Consider the following 16,386-nt stretch of genomic DNA (forward strand, 5'->3'; position numbering starts at 1 on the left):
TGGGAGATACATTATTGTGTTTCATTATTTGAGTTAGATATATTGAAATAGCTAACATTTATGTTATTTGACATCAAGTAAATTTATTAGGGGTGTTTATGGTCTATTTGTATCAGTTTTTAGGCAAAAAATGATTCGACCCAAACTTGTAATTAACATGCGGTCTAGTTTATATTAAGATGTTCGATCCAATTTGATCCAAATATTATATGCGGTTTCAGTTTGGTTTGGATCGGTTTTTTTATAAAATATTGAAATTGCACTTACATTCAAAATCATAAAAATGACTAAATATTAAGCATAAAGCAACTATAAAATTAGTGTTCAACAACATTAAAATGTTACAACAATAGTATAAGTAAACAACATCATAAAATAGTAATAAATAGTAAGACAATAATAATAAATAAAAAAATGGCAACAACAACAAGACATAGAAACAACATGATATCAACAACAACAATATGAGCACCTACAATGTAATTCTAATAGTTAGAGTATTCCACCGATGATTAATAACAATAATATTTTTGCAACAATAAAATTGATAATAAAGCACATAATCAAAGTAAATACTTAAATCTTCTTCATTTGGTTGTGAGATTGATTTAAGTTCTAAAAAATGTATCAAATATAATCAATATGATTTAAAATATAACAACATGTATATATATACACATACGTATATATATGTATGTAAATGTGTTATAAAATATAACAAATAAAGTATAGTATTTTTGGAGTTGAAACTTAAGATTATGTTTGGAAGACACTTAAATATATTACACACTTAAATTTTATATATTATTTAGATTCGGTTTGAATCCAAGAGATAAAACCAAAGTTCAGACTAGACCAATCGGTCTTTAAAAAATAAGTTCAACATGATCTAAACACATTCGGTTTTTACAATTTCAATCTAGTTTGGATCAATTTTCAGTTTTATTTTTGGACCGGTCTGTAACACCCTTAAATCTAACCAATGTTGAAAGTTAAACATTTTTAATTTTCACATCAATTGATAAAAAGAGTCCATGTCTAAAACTTTTAGACATGGACTCTTTTGCGTTAAGTGATGCGTTAAATGTATATTTTGCACTAATGATTTTAGGTGACGTGGTCAATGCTTCGAGAGCATCATTAATGGAAGAGAATAACTTTTGTGTTTTCCATTTTTTTCAAAAAAATAATAATAATTAAATTTGTTTGCAACATATTATTGGTTATCTCTAAAAAATCGTATATGTTTTAGAATAAGTCTTTCTCTTTCTTGTTCCTAACTCATTATCACAAATATGATTTTGACTAATACTTATCAAAAAAATATTAAATTAAATTTTAAGTTAATAATATTACAGCATGTGATAGTAATTAATTGATTGAGAATATAAGGATATGAGAAAAAATATATGCATTAATAATGTAAAAGTTTTTAATACTGGCATTATATCATTTACCATTCATTTTCAATCATCATTGACTTTTCACAAGAAATCGTCCAAATAAATGATGGATAATATACTGACTGTATACAATTTTTTATACTAAGAATCATATAGTTCTTTTGACATAGATATGTATGTTCCATTAGTATAGCTTTGTTGGTGGACAAATGAGGAGGAAGTTGATTTTAAAGGGAGGTTCAATGCACCTTTTTCTATTAGAAACGATTCTGATGAGCTTGCTGAATCCAATACTCACATGATGAATGTTTTTCCTCAAGCATATAAACTATTATGTTAATGCCTCTACAATATCTCCATATATCATAGCGTGATTGGGGATGACAAAACTACCAGCGTATTAGTACTCATAAAAATAGTAATGAGTGGGAGCAAGTACCCACTTATTTTGTAAATTTATTTTTTAATTAAATAATATATATACATTTTTATTATTATTTTATAATTATATATTATCTAATTTTGTATTATTTTCTAATGAATTTTAGTGATTGATATATATAATAAATTTAACATATATATAAATTTTATTATTCATGTAATAATTATTTTATATGTATTGGTTATTATAAAATATATAAATATATATTGAAACTAAAAAACTTACATGTACCTGCAGATACCTGTTACCCTTGTGGGTACTCGTAGATAATGCGAATATGGATACAGGAAACACTACACTGTCCATTTCGTCTGGTTGTCGTGCCTAACATGAATCATGTAAAAGTCAATAGTAAATAGTAGCTTACATATGAAAAGTGATATTTACTGAAAATGTAAAAAATATATACATGTTAAATCTTTAAAAAAATAATAGGGTAGTATTTGCCAAAAGTTTAGCTGATTTCAGTTTATGTTTTTATAACTACTTTTATGCTATTCTGTTTGTATTGCAGTTTTCAAAAATTTCATTATATCTTGAATAGATATTTTAAATATGAAATGGAATAAAAATAAAAATAAAGTATCCATCAAATAAATAGAGAGTGACCTTCCTATGCTATAACACCCCTTAATAATTTATTTTCTCTTTTTTTTTTATATATATATATATATGAATGAGTGAAATCTACTTACTTTAAGAGTAAGTTTTTAAAACTTAGTCCTCATTCTAATTATCACTTTTATGGATATCTAATGACTTAGATTTAATCACTAATTCAAACCATTGAATTTTCTTACAATTGATTGCTATGATAAAGAGTAAGTTTGAAAAACTTAGGAGCAAGTGGATCCCTATATATGTATTTGTATTTCTATTTGTGATTTGATCTCTTATTACTTCACCGTGGTGGATACTTATGACTTTTATGTGTAAGAAATTAATCTATTTTATAGTATGTAATTGTAAAAACCATATAATTTTTAATATATATGGATTTAATAAAACCAAACGTATTGTTATTAGTATTGACCCGTCCCAATGGTACAGCTCAACTAGACTTAATCAAATATATGCTCAGATAGAGTTTTAATTTTGTTTTAGTACTTAGAGATTGAATCATCTAAAATGAATTTTCTCCCTCTAAAATTAGCAAATAAAAGTATACTGGACAGAAATATTGAGTCACTAAATGCTTAAAAAGATGAACACATCACTAAATGTACTCCCTTTTTCCTATTTTATAGGCAAAACTCAGTTAGAAGGGTTGATTGTAAATTGCAAAATCATTAACATTAGCTAGTATATATCATCATTCATTTCCCACTCAAAACAGGGCTAGGTCTCAATTTTCCACGTCCAAACAGGGGAAATCCCAAAACACATTCTTTCTTTTCACCCTTTTGATCCCTTCAATTCAATTCTCAACTCTCTTCAATCTGGCACCAATTCTCAGAAAACCATATGGGTACATTAGCTATGAACAAGGACAACCTCAATAGAAGCAAGATTGAACAGTGGAAGCAAAAAGAGTTGTTTTTTCTTGTTGCATATGCAATTGTGTTCTATATCATCTTCATCGCCCGTTCCCTTCAACTTTCTCGTGGTATATAAATATATATATCACTTGTTTCACACCAAAGTTTGTTTCTTTTTGTTGTGTTTTATGTTATCATCTCATTGTGCTTTTATTGTTTTGATTTTCATAGATCATTACAGCCAACTTTATGGTTTGCGCCAAGGATGGCTCATACCCAATCACCTCAATGTATATGATCTCTCTATCTATCTTATGTTCTTTAACAGTTTTGTCATTATCTAATGAACCCAATGGTCTTTTAGAGTAATCTAACACATGTAAAATTTTATGACATCATGCAAGTGCAATAATCAATGTTTCTAAGTTGAATCCTCTTCTGACAATTGTGGAAATCAATTTAATATCAGAAAAAATCTAGTGGCTGTAAAGAAAAATCAATGCTACAAATATTTTGTTTTACATACTTTATTTTATAATTAACTGTATATCTGCTTTGCTGCTTAAGCAATTTCTTATATTTGCTGGATAGGAGAAGGTAGATATTATTGCATATATTGTATTCCTCTCATTTATTTCAATCAATGTGACCATTGTTCATCAGCTCAGCTATGATGCTCATGTATTTTTATTTTTCTAATCAAATGCACTCCCTGTTCTGTTTTCTATAAAGGATATGTCAGATTCTCAGTGGAGGAATTTTCGAGGAAATTTACCTGTTCTTACTCTTGTCTTTGGAATTTTCACTCTGCTGGCAAACTTGATGAGAGCTTTTTTTAATTTGAAAGTGAGGGGAATGTCCATTGTCTGGCTTTTATTTTCTTTGGCCTACCTGTTATATCTGCATGGAGCATGGTACAGTTCTTTTTTATGTTTTGAACACTTACTATTTTTTTCATTGTTGGTATTTTTACCTTATTATGTCTTTAACTTTGTGTTTGTTTCTTTGTAGTGTCATATTTATCCTATCAATAGCTACAGTTAATTATTTTCTGGTAAAGGTGAGTGTAGTGAAGAGTTGAATAAGTGTTATTGTGCTTTTAGTTAAAAATTTCAAATTTTTATTTTGTAATTGTTAACTTCAATTTTTCATTTGTCATAACAACTTTAGTTTTAGTCTTTGAAAAGGTTTCTACACATGCTGCTTTATTTTTTAGTGCTATTTCATGTGTAGAGACCTAACGACTTATATGCGTGGTTTCATGAATTATTCATGGAATTGATATCCCTAGAGTTTCTAATAATGGAAAGACATATGTGTAATTTTCTGCAGATATTTGCGCGTAAAAATTACTTTCCACCTTTAATTTGGAGTTACAACATATTTTTTCTTCTCTGCAATCGCATTTATGAAGGATATCCATTCACTGTATTTAGGTAAAGATGTGTAAGATTGATCACGTTAATACACTGTATGCAATTAGTAATTCTATTTCAACTTAAGATGATACATTTGCATTGCAGTGAACGATGGGCGATTTTGGACAATTACCGGGGCAGCTTTAGGTGGCACATATGTTTTAACTTTGGTATTCTTTTTCATTATGTTTTTAGTTCGCATAATATCTTAAGTCAGAATTATCCATGTAGATATGGTTCTCTCAGATGCCTTTGCATTTTTTGTTTTTTAAACATCATGAAGATGGAACTGCTTCTCATCCATTACCAGCACACATCTGAAGTTCTACTAACCCTGTTACTTTCAATCTACATGATATTTAGTTTAGTTATCTTAAAATTTTAAAAACTCTGTCTGTATTGTTCATTTTATAAGTTATATGTGCATGTCTTTGTATTCTCATTTACATACCCTTGTCTGAGTTACAGTAACAAATACTTGGTTTATGTTTTTTTATTAAGTTTCATTATCTATGGCAGTTGTCTTGCGCATGATAAGCTTTGGGTTTGATTATCATTGGACAAATCAAGATTCCCGTTTTGATCATGAGGTATTAATTTCTTTTGAACATTACTTGTTTTTTCTTGAATATATGTTTCTAGATACCTAAAACACTCTCTCCTCTACATTCTCTCTCTCAAATGACTAAGGTTGTTGTGATGGCAATTTACTAATGCTGGGGCGACATATACCTACTGAAACTTTATTACTAAAGTAGCTTTTGCTATTGCCTCAAAGTGTCAAAGGTATACTATTTTGTGATCATAATGCAGAATGAAGATTATATTTTTCTAACATTTAGATAATGTTGGCTTCAGCGCTTCTGTTAACAATTGCATAAAATTATCTGACTTGTTTTATTAGGTTACTATTTTCTGTGTTTCTAAAGTTCTCATTGTGGTTTAGGAACAACCTTGTTACGTTAACTTGATTACCTGTTATGAATTTATAAGCTACTCCTTGTGTTTCTAAAAGTCAGGACTGAAGTTTATGTGTCATTGCGTTGCTTGAGACATACCTGCTTGCAGTATCAATATCAACTACACAATTTGTCATGTGTTGCTAACCTATTGATTTAATTTCCTCTGGGAATCTTTATTTTTAGAAGTAAGTGTTTCGCTATTGATGTGATTATGCTTTGGTGGTTGCAGAAACATTATCAACGTTGTCATATTTGTAAATCTGGAAAAACTTGCTATCAAATTTTACAGGTTAGAATAACTTCTAGTGAATCAAGCATGTGGTGAAATTTATTTTAGTTGCTGAACTATGCATTATGCATTTGGTTTAAATATACTTTTAAATAATTATTGTTCAGCATGTGGACATGTTTTAACTAGTTCATTAATTACATCGCCAGGAGAGAAGTCTGGAGAGTGACAAGTTCAGATATACCACATACCTTTGTTATTTGGTGTATGCACCGCTTTACATTGCTGGTCCAGTGCTGAGCTTCAATGCTTTTGCCTCACAGGTCTGTGACCAAGTTTCTTTCTTGTAAAGCTTTGATTCGTGACTTTTGTTACGTTTGATACAGTTATGTTCTTTGTGACACCTCCATTGGTGCAGTGAAACCTAATCTTGTTATTTTCCAAAGTAGAAGTGTATGGACTTAATTATTTGTTCCAATTGGGAAAGAAAACTAAGGCTGTTGTCATTTTGTTTGCTTCGCATCCTCTTTTTGCCACTCTATTTTGATGTTTGTTTGAACTAGGGATGTTACTTTATGTTCAAGATTTATCTATTTTATTACATTTTATGTTCAAAATTGTTATTTTATTGGGGAATTCTAAAAGTGTGTCCAAATGATTTCCAGTATATGATTCTGAGAATGCATGAACTGTTGGGGGCTATAAATTTTCTTTGATATTAAGAATTAAGAACTTTGTTGCACTTGTTACAGTAACCAAAAGATTGTTATTGCTGTCAGGAAATTTAATACATTGTGTAGCAATCGTAAAATGTAAATGTAATCAAAACATGAATTTTTTATACTACAATCAAACTGTTGAAGTTGAACCATAGCCACATATGCTCCTTTCCTTAATGTTTCTTGTGTTATTAATTGCTGCCAAGGGTTTTTAAATGGTTGTTAGAGTTTATGTTTTATTTTATTAGTTCCAATGCTTTTGCAGCTTGATGTTCCCCAGAATACTTATTCAGTTAGAAATGTGATGCGCTATGGTTTTCGTTGGGTATTGTGTCTTCTCCTCATGGAATTAATAACACATGTATTCTATTATAATGCCTTTGCTATTAGGTAAGTTCCTTAGTACTGAGGAAAATACTCTTTCTATTTAGTTTCTAATTTATTCTTTGGTGGCTGAAATGATTTCTTCACCTATTAGTGGTTTGTGGAAGCAATTGTCTCCTCTGGACGTGTTCATTATTGGATATGGGGTAAGAGAAATTCTTTTATATTACTAAGCTAGTTTTGCATAAGGCAGTATCTATGATATAAATCAAGAATTTCCATTATATTTGAATTAGTTCTGAACATGCTTGACCTAATTTGTGAAACTGATGCTATTATATTAGTTTTTATATAGTAATGGAGAGCATGATAGACAACGTAAAACTTTACCTAATCTCAATAATATGGAATGAAGAGCATAAAAGGTTCAGTTACATATTTTCCAATTTCGAAAAAGAAATTTATCTTTTACAAACAGGGTATTTTACATAACCTATCATAGGACCCAACTGTGAATTAGCATTTACTAGTTACTACTACCTTGAGGTATCTGAAAGGAAAAGGACGACATCAAATCCTTGATTAACTCCCTTGGCAAGTTCAATCTGTTAACCTAGCAGAGTTATGTTTGTGTACTTGTAATGAGTTTGGTTTGACTTTGCCTTCATCAAATTACTCTAACTGGTTAGATATGACATTTGATTCACTTTGTTTTCTTCATGCACTCACTGACTGTGATTGTGGTGTGGGACAGATTAGATTACTGTTAGAAGGTATTAATATCATCGAATCGAAGGAGACTTTTTTGGTTTAGTTATGTTTATTTGATTTTTAGCCATTGGTGACCATATTTTTATTTAAGGCTTAGGGTCTGGTGAATATATTATCTGTTTATAATTGTTGAAGCTGCTAGTGGATGTAAATGTAATGATATATATCTTATGGTGGCAGAATTAATTCTTTTTTTAATTGCTACATGAATCCTTGCACATTTAGAAAATGAATAAGAGAATCAGTATCCCTCTTGCTCTGTCTCAAATCACACAGAAATGTGCAGACCTATTCCCTTCATATGTGCTTGGTGTTCACTTTCTTGATGCTTAGGTGTGATATCTTGAAGGTTTAGTTTTCTAAACTAGTTCAGCATAGTGCTTTGTCATACTGTTATCTATTTACTTATTTCAGGTCCTAAACTTCATGTGGCTAAAATTTCTACTGCTCTGGCGCTTTTTCCGTTTCTGGTCACTGGTATGTTACTTGCTGTCTAACCTTTAAGCATCTAACATCAATGTCCAAGTAGGTATTTGTATAAAGTCATTGCTTTGAAATAATGTATTGTAGATAAATGGCATTGAGGCTCCAGAAAATATGCCAAAGTGTATTAATAATTGCCACAGTTTAGAAGGCTTTTGGAAAAATTGGCATGCTTCCTTTAACAAGTGGCTTGTGAGGTAAAATGAATTACTTAAGTTGATTTTGCATTTCATTTTCCCAGATAATGACTAAATAAATTTGATTGGCTAGAAATTCAGGTATATGTACATTCCTCTTGGCGGATCTCAGAAAAAGCTACTGAATGTATGGGTTATATTTACATTTGTTGCCATCTGGCATGATTTAGAGTGGTATGTTCCCTTTATTGGTTAGTTCTGCCCATTCTAATGGAAAAAGGTGTCACATTCTTTATGCTTAATTTCTTCCATGCTTAGTCATTCTCATGATCTCTCAGGAAGCTTCTTTCATGGGCATGGTTGACATGCATATTCTTTATCCCAGAGATGGTTTTAAAATCAGCATCTAAAACATTTAAGGTAACATATATTCTGTGCATTCTACCCATCAGTTGATTTAGTTGTTATAATGTGTAAACCATTTTGTGTATTAAAATATTCTTCTTGCTGTGGTGATTTCCAGTATGATTTTTAGATTTGGTCCTGTATATATATGATTAAATGTTTTAGTAGATGGCTACCAGGACCAAACATGAGCATCATATGCCTTTATTAGTTCATGGTATTCTGAAATAAAATTAGTTTAAAGTTAGGGTGCAGAGGGTTGAGGTGGGATAAAATAATAGCTTAAAAAGTGTTTATTTAGTTAGAATGTTTGATAGACAAGAAAAATAAAGGCTATATAGAGCTCCTGTGGGAATTTCGTGGTTGAGACATATGGAGTGATAATTAAAAGAGATTGTTTATTCTTCAAGGATAGGAACTATATTTGTCACTGAAAATCAGAGATTTCAACTTTCCTATCATATATGTCATATTTAGGTTGTCCTTGAGAACAGCGAATTAAGGTTATTATAAACAACAATTGCAAGTATTAGATTCTCTTTCAATAAATTGTCTTTTGATAATAGTAATGGTACTTGAAATGCAATTTTCTCCAACAAATGCATAGGGTTTCGTCAAATAATAAAATGGTGCAGAATGACCCTCCGTGGTTTCCCTCCCCCTTTCTCTTTTGGATAAATAAGCTTGTTGTGTTTTAACCTGCTTAGATGTCCACACTTCATCTTCTAAATTCATAATTCTTGTTGCCAGGCTAAAAGTGCTTTTGGGGAATTCATATATCGTGAACTCAGTGCTGTTGCCGGTGCAGTTACAATTACTTGTCTAATGGTTTGTCCTTGAAAGCACTTAGAACCTATAGCATATATGAATATTATAATTCTCATTTATTCTTTACAACATCCTCATTAGATTTGTGCATTTGATTTGATATCATTCCTAAAAAGAATATATAAAATAGTGTGATCAGGTTACCCTTTCGTCCTTTCTAATGCATTGAAATATTTTCACTACCTGGTAAAATAAAATTAGAATCTAATAACCATTTCTTAGCACCTTCCAAGATGGAGGTTAAGGGCATTTTTTTGTACATGCTACATCCAACAAAGGTGAACTGTTTGTGAATAATGTTTATGAGGCTTCCTTTCGCTCGGTGTTTGTTATTACACTAAAAATGAAATTTAAGGAAATTTTTAGGGTTTAAGCTGATATGATACACTGATGAAAAACATTTAGTGAATTTTGAACAAAGAAATGTAAGCAAAAGTCTTGCCAAGGTGGAAGTAATTCAACCAACTACATGAGGAAAAATGATTATTTAGGTTACATTTTTACTTTAGCAACTACATTTTCTTTCAATTTTTTACATTCTGGTTGTTATTTATGAAGCAAAAATATAGTCAATTTATAATTTGAATAGCATGTGAGGATATTATTCTTATGCAATTTTATGGGCAGGTGGCAAATCTGGTTGGTTTTGTAGTTGGACCAAGAGGCATTAATTGGTTGCTTTCTTCTTTCATTAACAAGGAAGGTTTGTCAACATCATTTTTTTTACTTCATTTCAGTTAAACAGTGTAAATTTAATTGGGAAATTCCATTTGATAGGGTTTCCTGTTCTTGGTGGCTTGCTTATTACATTCTATCTTGCAACCAAGGTATGAAATGTTTAGGATTTTCAATGGGTTTCCTTTCTTCCTTATCTTTTTATCTTTTATATAATATTCAACATGGATATATGCAGTTCATGTTCCACATAGATGAAGCAAAGCAAAGGTATTCATGGACTTAGGACCATTATTTTTGCCCATATTACTTGCTAAAGCAAAAGTGCGAATCCATTATATTGCTAGAAGTTTAAAATTTTAGATAATTAAGTTTGGTTCTTGAACCTTTTGGCATGTTTTTCTTTTCTCTGTTTTCTGTACATCAAAATTGAGAGCCCTTAGGCCCTTTGTGCAACCTCACATTTGTATCCTGATTAGAAAATCGAAGTTAACAGAAAAGTGATTAGTTAAATCTGTTGAAACATAGGAGAGTGTAGATGATCAAATTCAGAGTCTCTCATTTTTTGAAGATTGATAAGTGCTCAAACATTTTGAGCATCATGCCTTTCTGATTGATGATATTATGTTATGAATTTAATTTTAATACATTGTCACATCCAAATATGTATTATCATGTCATTAAAATATTTGAATTTCACCATAATTATCTCAAAAATCACACTCCTGATTATCTGTGCTTGGTGGACGATGCAAAAAGTTAACATAGACAATGCATTCAAACTAAACTTCGGTTATTAAGATATCATAAAAGCACGTGATAGTTCTCATACACATTCAAACTCAATGGAATGCTATATTTTTAACTATGAAAAGCTATTGAGTTTATTTTTATTTAATCCAAAGGATATTCTAATTGTGTGTGGATAATAAGCATATTGTGATTTTAATCTATTATGTATTATATTAAAATCAGTAAATACCCCTTATTTGATCATTTTAGACACTTTAAAATAACCTTATCTACTATAACTGCATGAACTAAAGAGTGCTTCCATTTTGAGTCAAAAAGTAATACAAAAATCACTGTCAAACTAGATGGGGCTACTAGGAGTGTATTCAATTGTGTATTATCAACACATACTGAAAATTTGGACAATCACTCCTTCCTTTCTGGAAGACATGCATGCTCCTCTACCAATTTAAGTCTACAATCTTTTTTAGAGTAAATAACCATTTTGGTTCTCGAAAAATATGAAACTGGTCACTTTAGTACCTCACAAATTGAAATTACTTGTTTAGCACTTGAACATGTATAACTTCAGTATGGTTAATCACAATTTCTTAAACACTATGGAAGGGTGGGGGATGTACTTGTGGTCATTATGAAAGTATGTTGGACCCTCCACACTAGAACTTATTGAAAGAATACACTATATATTGGACAATCATGTGATTAGCTCATTATCATGAATAGAACGTAGACCCGACAACACAAAATGTGAAGGAACCTACACAGCCTTGGAAATCAGATTATCATATTTTCAGAATTAATCATGTAAATAGCAAAGTTAGCATTGGCAATAACATTCTAAACATCATTAGCAATATCATGTCTGAGAAATAAATTTGTCAAAGACAAGGCCTTTAAATGTATCTGTATTCAGTCATCTTAAATCATCTTGTAGATCCACTAAAAAATATACAATAGAATAGATTAGGGGTGACAATTGGATGAGTTTGGATGGATTTGGATATGGATAGAAAACTATCCATCAATCCATATAAATTCATTACATCACATTTTTTAAATTATCCAATTCATCCATATCCAATGGATCCCAATCCATCCATTCTATCCATGTATTCATTTTAATGGATTGGATGGATGGATATCCAACCCACTTTTTTTAATTTGAACAAAACATTTTTAATAAAACAATTTGAAGAAGAAAAAGTCTTTTAAAAATTATTATTTAATAAAGCATTTTTAAATATCAATTTTAAAAAAATAATTTTCTTAACAAACACTTTTAAAAAGTGCTTTTTTGATAAGCACTTTTAAAAATGTGAATTTGTGAAGTTTTTTATAAGCATTCTTATTGGCAAGAATCTCTTGTTGCAACATAATTGGTACGAGTGTAAAAGTTTGGTTCGATTTTTGACGCAATTTAGTGACCGAACCGAACACAAAGATATAGTTCGGTTCTACTCGATTAACCGCAAATTTTATTTAGGAACCGAACCTTTTATTTATGCTTCGGTTCGGTTCCACGGTTTTTCAACTTATTTAAAGAAAATTTTTTATGAAATAGTTGAACAAAATTTGCAAATTATAGAATCAACTAAATGAATACTAAACACATCAATAATAAAGTATTTAATACTCTTTCTAGTAAAACAATAATAATTCAACATCTTAACGCACTACAAACTTGAAATTTTAGTCCACAAAATCTTCGACAATGTCAAACAAAATTTAAGAATGACAAACTTGGTACCAATTCTTTAGTCCAACAGTTTATCTTCTCAATGGATAATAGAGATGATAGATATTTAGGTTGGTTTACTAATTTATATTTTCTATTTGCCTCTTACTTATAGCCTATATGTATTAATAATCCTAAATTCTTAATCATATTTTATCTCTTAAAATTTAAAGCTTAACCATCCAAATATAAAATAAAATTACTTTTTACTATGCGGTTCGGTTCTAATGATTCCAAAATTTACAAGATCGTGAACCAAACCAAACTTAAGTGATTCCAAATAAAAAAACTGAATCAAATCGCAGAATCGAACCAAACCGCATTTTATGGTTCAGTTCAGTTCGGTTTCATCAGTTTCACGGTTTAAACCAGAACTGCTTACACCCTTAATAATTGAGACTTCCACAAGTTGTATCCAACAATCCGTCATCCTGAAATATTTCATTTTGTTATTATATTATCATATTAGTCAATAACCAACATGATATATTTATACTTTGCATTAAGATGTTGGGGGTAAATCACTAAGACTTAAATTGTTTATAATTTTTTGATAAGCACTTTTTAAAATCACAATTGTAATTTTCAACTTTTATAATGTGTGTGGGATTGTTCTCAGAAAGGTGAGAGAAATTTTTTATATTAACACTGAATTAATTGGGGGGAAAATGTTTTTAATTTAATTTTTTTGGATGGATTGGGTATCCATCCAAATGGATATACCCATGAATATCCATTGGATATAATGGATGGATTTGAATCCATCCATTATCAATACTATCCATTGGATTATATCCATTTAAATCCATTAGTTCTAACAGATGAATTTATTTTGAATGAATTTGGATAAATTTTGGATTATTGACAATTTTACCGTCCTACAATAGATCAATAATACATAGTTTTTGGACATCATATATGATTTTCCTTTGAAATTTGAAGAAAGTAGAGTTGTTTCTATAAGGAATATAAAAAGTAAGTGTGAGAATGAAATAACTTCATAAGTTGGAAAGAAATGTCAAATTCTGAGTTCAAATAATGGAACTCATATAGTAGTGTTATGTTTCATCACTTCCTTTATTTTATAATTACTTTTCTTTTAAAAACAGAGAATGATATGACATGTGTTTTTTTGGTATTATTAAAAGTATTATATCACCCCATATATAAGGATCTAATATTTTGGGATTCATGATTGTTCATCCTAACAAGTATCATTCACAAAAATCAAAATTTCCATCTTTTGATTTTTTTAGGGATTTAGTAAAATATTATACAACTAGACTAACTAGTTAGTGATATGATATCACACCCTCGTGTATATGTCCAATAATCCTAAGTGTAGGCACCTTTAAGTCCCTAACTGCATTCCATGTATCTGACTTATAGATTTTTTTGTTTATTTAAAGGTACCGACCACTGATTTTAGTGAATATATACTAATATGACTAGTATTTGTATTATATTATTCTAGTTTTTAGAATTTAATTTTTCAAATTAACCTGTGTCGCTAGTATTATTCATCAAGAAAGACGATATATATAATGCAAAAAAGGGAAAGAGTTATAAACAGAATGATCCTTTCTTTTCTCTCAGAAAAGACATCAAAACTATGAATCATAGAAGGTGGAGAATTACACCTTAACCAATCAAGGACTCATCATGCCTTTATCAAGTGACAACTTTTTGCAGACCTTTACTCAATCTGAAAATCAACCAAATCATGTGCCACTGATTCCTTCATCAACCTTCAGATATGGTCACGAAGAACTAGAGACTATGGTTGTATCAGAAAGCTTAGGGGATTCTTCTCCTCCATATACTGCAACTAGTTGTGCTGAAAAGAACAAGGTTTAGACTTAGAAAAGTGTTCACCCAAGAAACTTATTTTTGCTTTTGAAGTTTATGGGTTTTAAAATTTGGTTTGAAAGAATATAAGATAACATAAGTTTTGAGTTTCTTCTGTTTTGTTTGCAATTTTCAGAATCTCGTTGGAAACAAAAGGAAGAGAAACAATAATGAAGTTATTCATGTAAGAGCAAAACGAGGCCAAGCAGCTGATAGCCACAGTTTAGCAGAAAGAGTAAGATTTTTAGTCTTTTTTCTTCTTCATTTTATTCTTGTTCTAATTGGATTGTGCCACAAAATATATTGTAGACAACCCTTGAAAGTTATTTTTTTGCTTGATGCTAGGTGAGAAGAGAGAAAATCAATGAGAAGCTGAGACACTTGCAGGACCTGGTTCCAGGGTGCTATAAGGTTTATCAGAATTATACTTTGATTCCTTTCTACCATGAAATCTTTTTTTAGTGTGTACTTTTGTGGCCATAATTTGTTGCAATTCATATGAATTTGCAGGCAATGGGAATGGCAGTTATGTTAGATGTGATAATAAATTATATTCATTCACTACAGCAGCAAATTGAGGTTAGGTTATGGTCCTAACAACAATTTCTTATTTTTGCTATTTAAAATATTGAGCATCAAAGTTTTCTCTTCTATCTCAGTTTCTATCCATGAAGCTTTCAGCAGCAAGCATGTATTTTGATTTCAACACTTCAGATATGGGTGCTACAAAAACCATGCAGCAGGTACCCTTTACTCTCATGTTTTTCTATCTTCATATTGTTTCCTCCTCAAGAAAATAGAAAGATCCCATCATTTTCATAGAATGATCCATTTAAACTTAAGGCATCAACATTTTCAGTGGCTTGTCACTTGTGTCTTGCAGAGAAATGCTAGTACACATGAAATCCAAGAGATGGAAACTATAGCAGGAGAAGGTTATGGTGGGTTCTGCTATTTCAACCCAACATGGCCACTTTATTGACAAGTCTTTGTTTCTGTTGCCCTTCATATATCATGTTAAATCCATATATGCTTCCTTTCATACATATAAAATACATAGATAAATGGAAAGTGAAACTATGTATATGCAATATGTATTACTACTACTAAATGAAGAAAGCATTATAAGAGTTTGGCTGATTACCCAATAATTTATCATGTTTATCTTCATTTAATTTAATTTAATTTACTACTCCATAATCAATATCTTGAAGTCCTGGATTATTCATTATTACCAAATATGCTGTATAGGTACCAGTTCATTCAGGTATAAGGTTCACCATTTTTATAGTAATTGTTAGAATTTCTTTAACATGAATCTAATATGTAATATTGTGAATTTGACATGCAAAATCTGATAAGAATGAAATTTTAATTTTCAATTCATTGATTGATGTTTAAAAAGTTGGCAAATTATTGGCAAGCACAGCTTCCTTGTTTGGCAAAAATCTGGTGGAATGACAGTTACTGACTTAGAATTTAATGAACTTCTGTCCAAATATGAGTTAAGGCAGACACAAGAGTCCAAGTTCCTGAAAAAGAATCATAGATGAACCCCTCTCGTGCACATTAAAATGACATTGACTATATTTGAGTTTTATAACTAGTGAAACTGAAAGGTCCAATCTGTTCACTGTCGGTGTTGATCATTCGGGTCCATGAAATTAAAAATTGCACACTTTCCTTTCATACTCAGTGTAACTTGAGTTTAACTATCAAATTTTCAGGCAATATGTGAATTCTTTAAATCACTATTGGGTTGATAGTTTTCACTGC

At 30.3% G+C, this 16,386-nt stretch overlaps 2 protein-coding genes across 3 annotated transcripts; both read left to right on the forward strand.

Moving 5' to 3' along the window:
* LOC109359256 (putative membrane-bound O-acyltransferase C24H6.01c) lies at positions 3,160-10,909 on the forward strand. 2 transcript variants are annotated; one of them, XM_019603848.1, is made up of 20 exons: positions 3,160-3,198; positions 3,243-3,451; positions 3,555-3,613; positions 4,056-4,237; positions 4,335-4,383; positions 4,656-4,759; positions 4,847-4,911; positions 5,261-5,331; positions 5,933-5,992; positions 6,142-6,255; positions 6,917-7,041; positions 7,130-7,181; positions 8,161-8,223; positions 8,317-8,426; positions 8,508-8,600; positions 8,705-8,786; positions 9,522-9,599; positions 10,227-10,302; positions 10,377-10,426; positions 10,513-10,909. In XM_019603848.1, the coding sequence occupies exons 2-20, from the start codon at positions 3,310-3,312 to the stop codon at positions 10,558-10,560; spliced, it is 1,623 nt and encodes a 540-aa protein (XP_019459393.1). In that variant the 5' UTR covers positions 3,160-3,198; positions 3,243-3,309; the 3' UTR covers positions 10,561-10,909. The 2 variants fall into 2 exon arrangements, with proteins under 2 accessions (XP_019459393.1, XP_019459394.1); XM_019603849.1 differs by lacking the exon at positions 3,160-3,198 and having other exon boundaries at positions 3,335-3,451; positions 4,066-4,237.
* LOC109360053 (transcription factor bHLH75-like) lies at positions 14,300-15,774 on the forward strand. Its single transcript, XM_019604795.1, has 6 exons — positions 14,300-14,613; positions 14,747-14,845; positions 14,956-15,021; positions 15,121-15,189; positions 15,270-15,353; positions 15,494-15,774. Exons 1-6 carry the CDS (start codon positions 14,425-14,427, stop codon positions 15,590-15,592), a joined length of 606 nt encoding a protein of 201 aa, XP_019460340.1. The 5' UTR covers positions 14,300-14,424; the 3' UTR covers positions 15,593-15,774.

Source organism: Lupinus angustifolius, chromosome LG11 (assembly GCF_001865875.1).
Source record: "Lupinus angustifolius cultivar Tanjil chromosome LG11, LupAngTanjil_v1.0, whole genome shotgun sequence".
NCBI lineage: Eukaryota > Viridiplantae > Streptophyta > Magnoliopsida > Fabales > Fabaceae > Lupinus > Lupinus angustifolius.

Bases quoted from the DNA above. Each gene is read 5' to 3' on its own strand.
- LOC109359256 (XM_019603848.1), top strand. From the start codon at position 3,310: ATGGGTACATTAGCTATGAACAAGGACAACCTCAATAGAAGCAAGATT. The intron at 8,787-9,521 runs GTAACATATATT...TCTTGTTGCCAG, and splicing joins CAGCATCTAAAACATTTAAG to GCTAAAAGTGCTTTTGGGGA. The intron at 9,600-10,226 runs GTTTGTCCTTGA...TTTTATGGGCAG, and splicing joins TTACAATTACTTGTCTAATG to GTGGCAAATCTGGTTGGTTT.
- LOC109360053 (XM_019604795.1), top strand. From the start codon at position 14,425: ATGCCTTTATCAAGTGACAACTTTTTGCAGACCTTTACTCAATCTGAA. The intron at 14,846-14,955 runs GTAAGATTTTTA...GCTTGATGCTAG, and splicing joins GCCACAGTTTAGCAGAAAGA to GTGAGAAGAGAGAAAATCAA. The intron at 15,190-15,269 runs GTTAGGTTATGG...CTTCTATCTCAG, and splicing joins CACTACAGCAGCAAATTGAG to TTTCTATCCATGAAGCTTTC.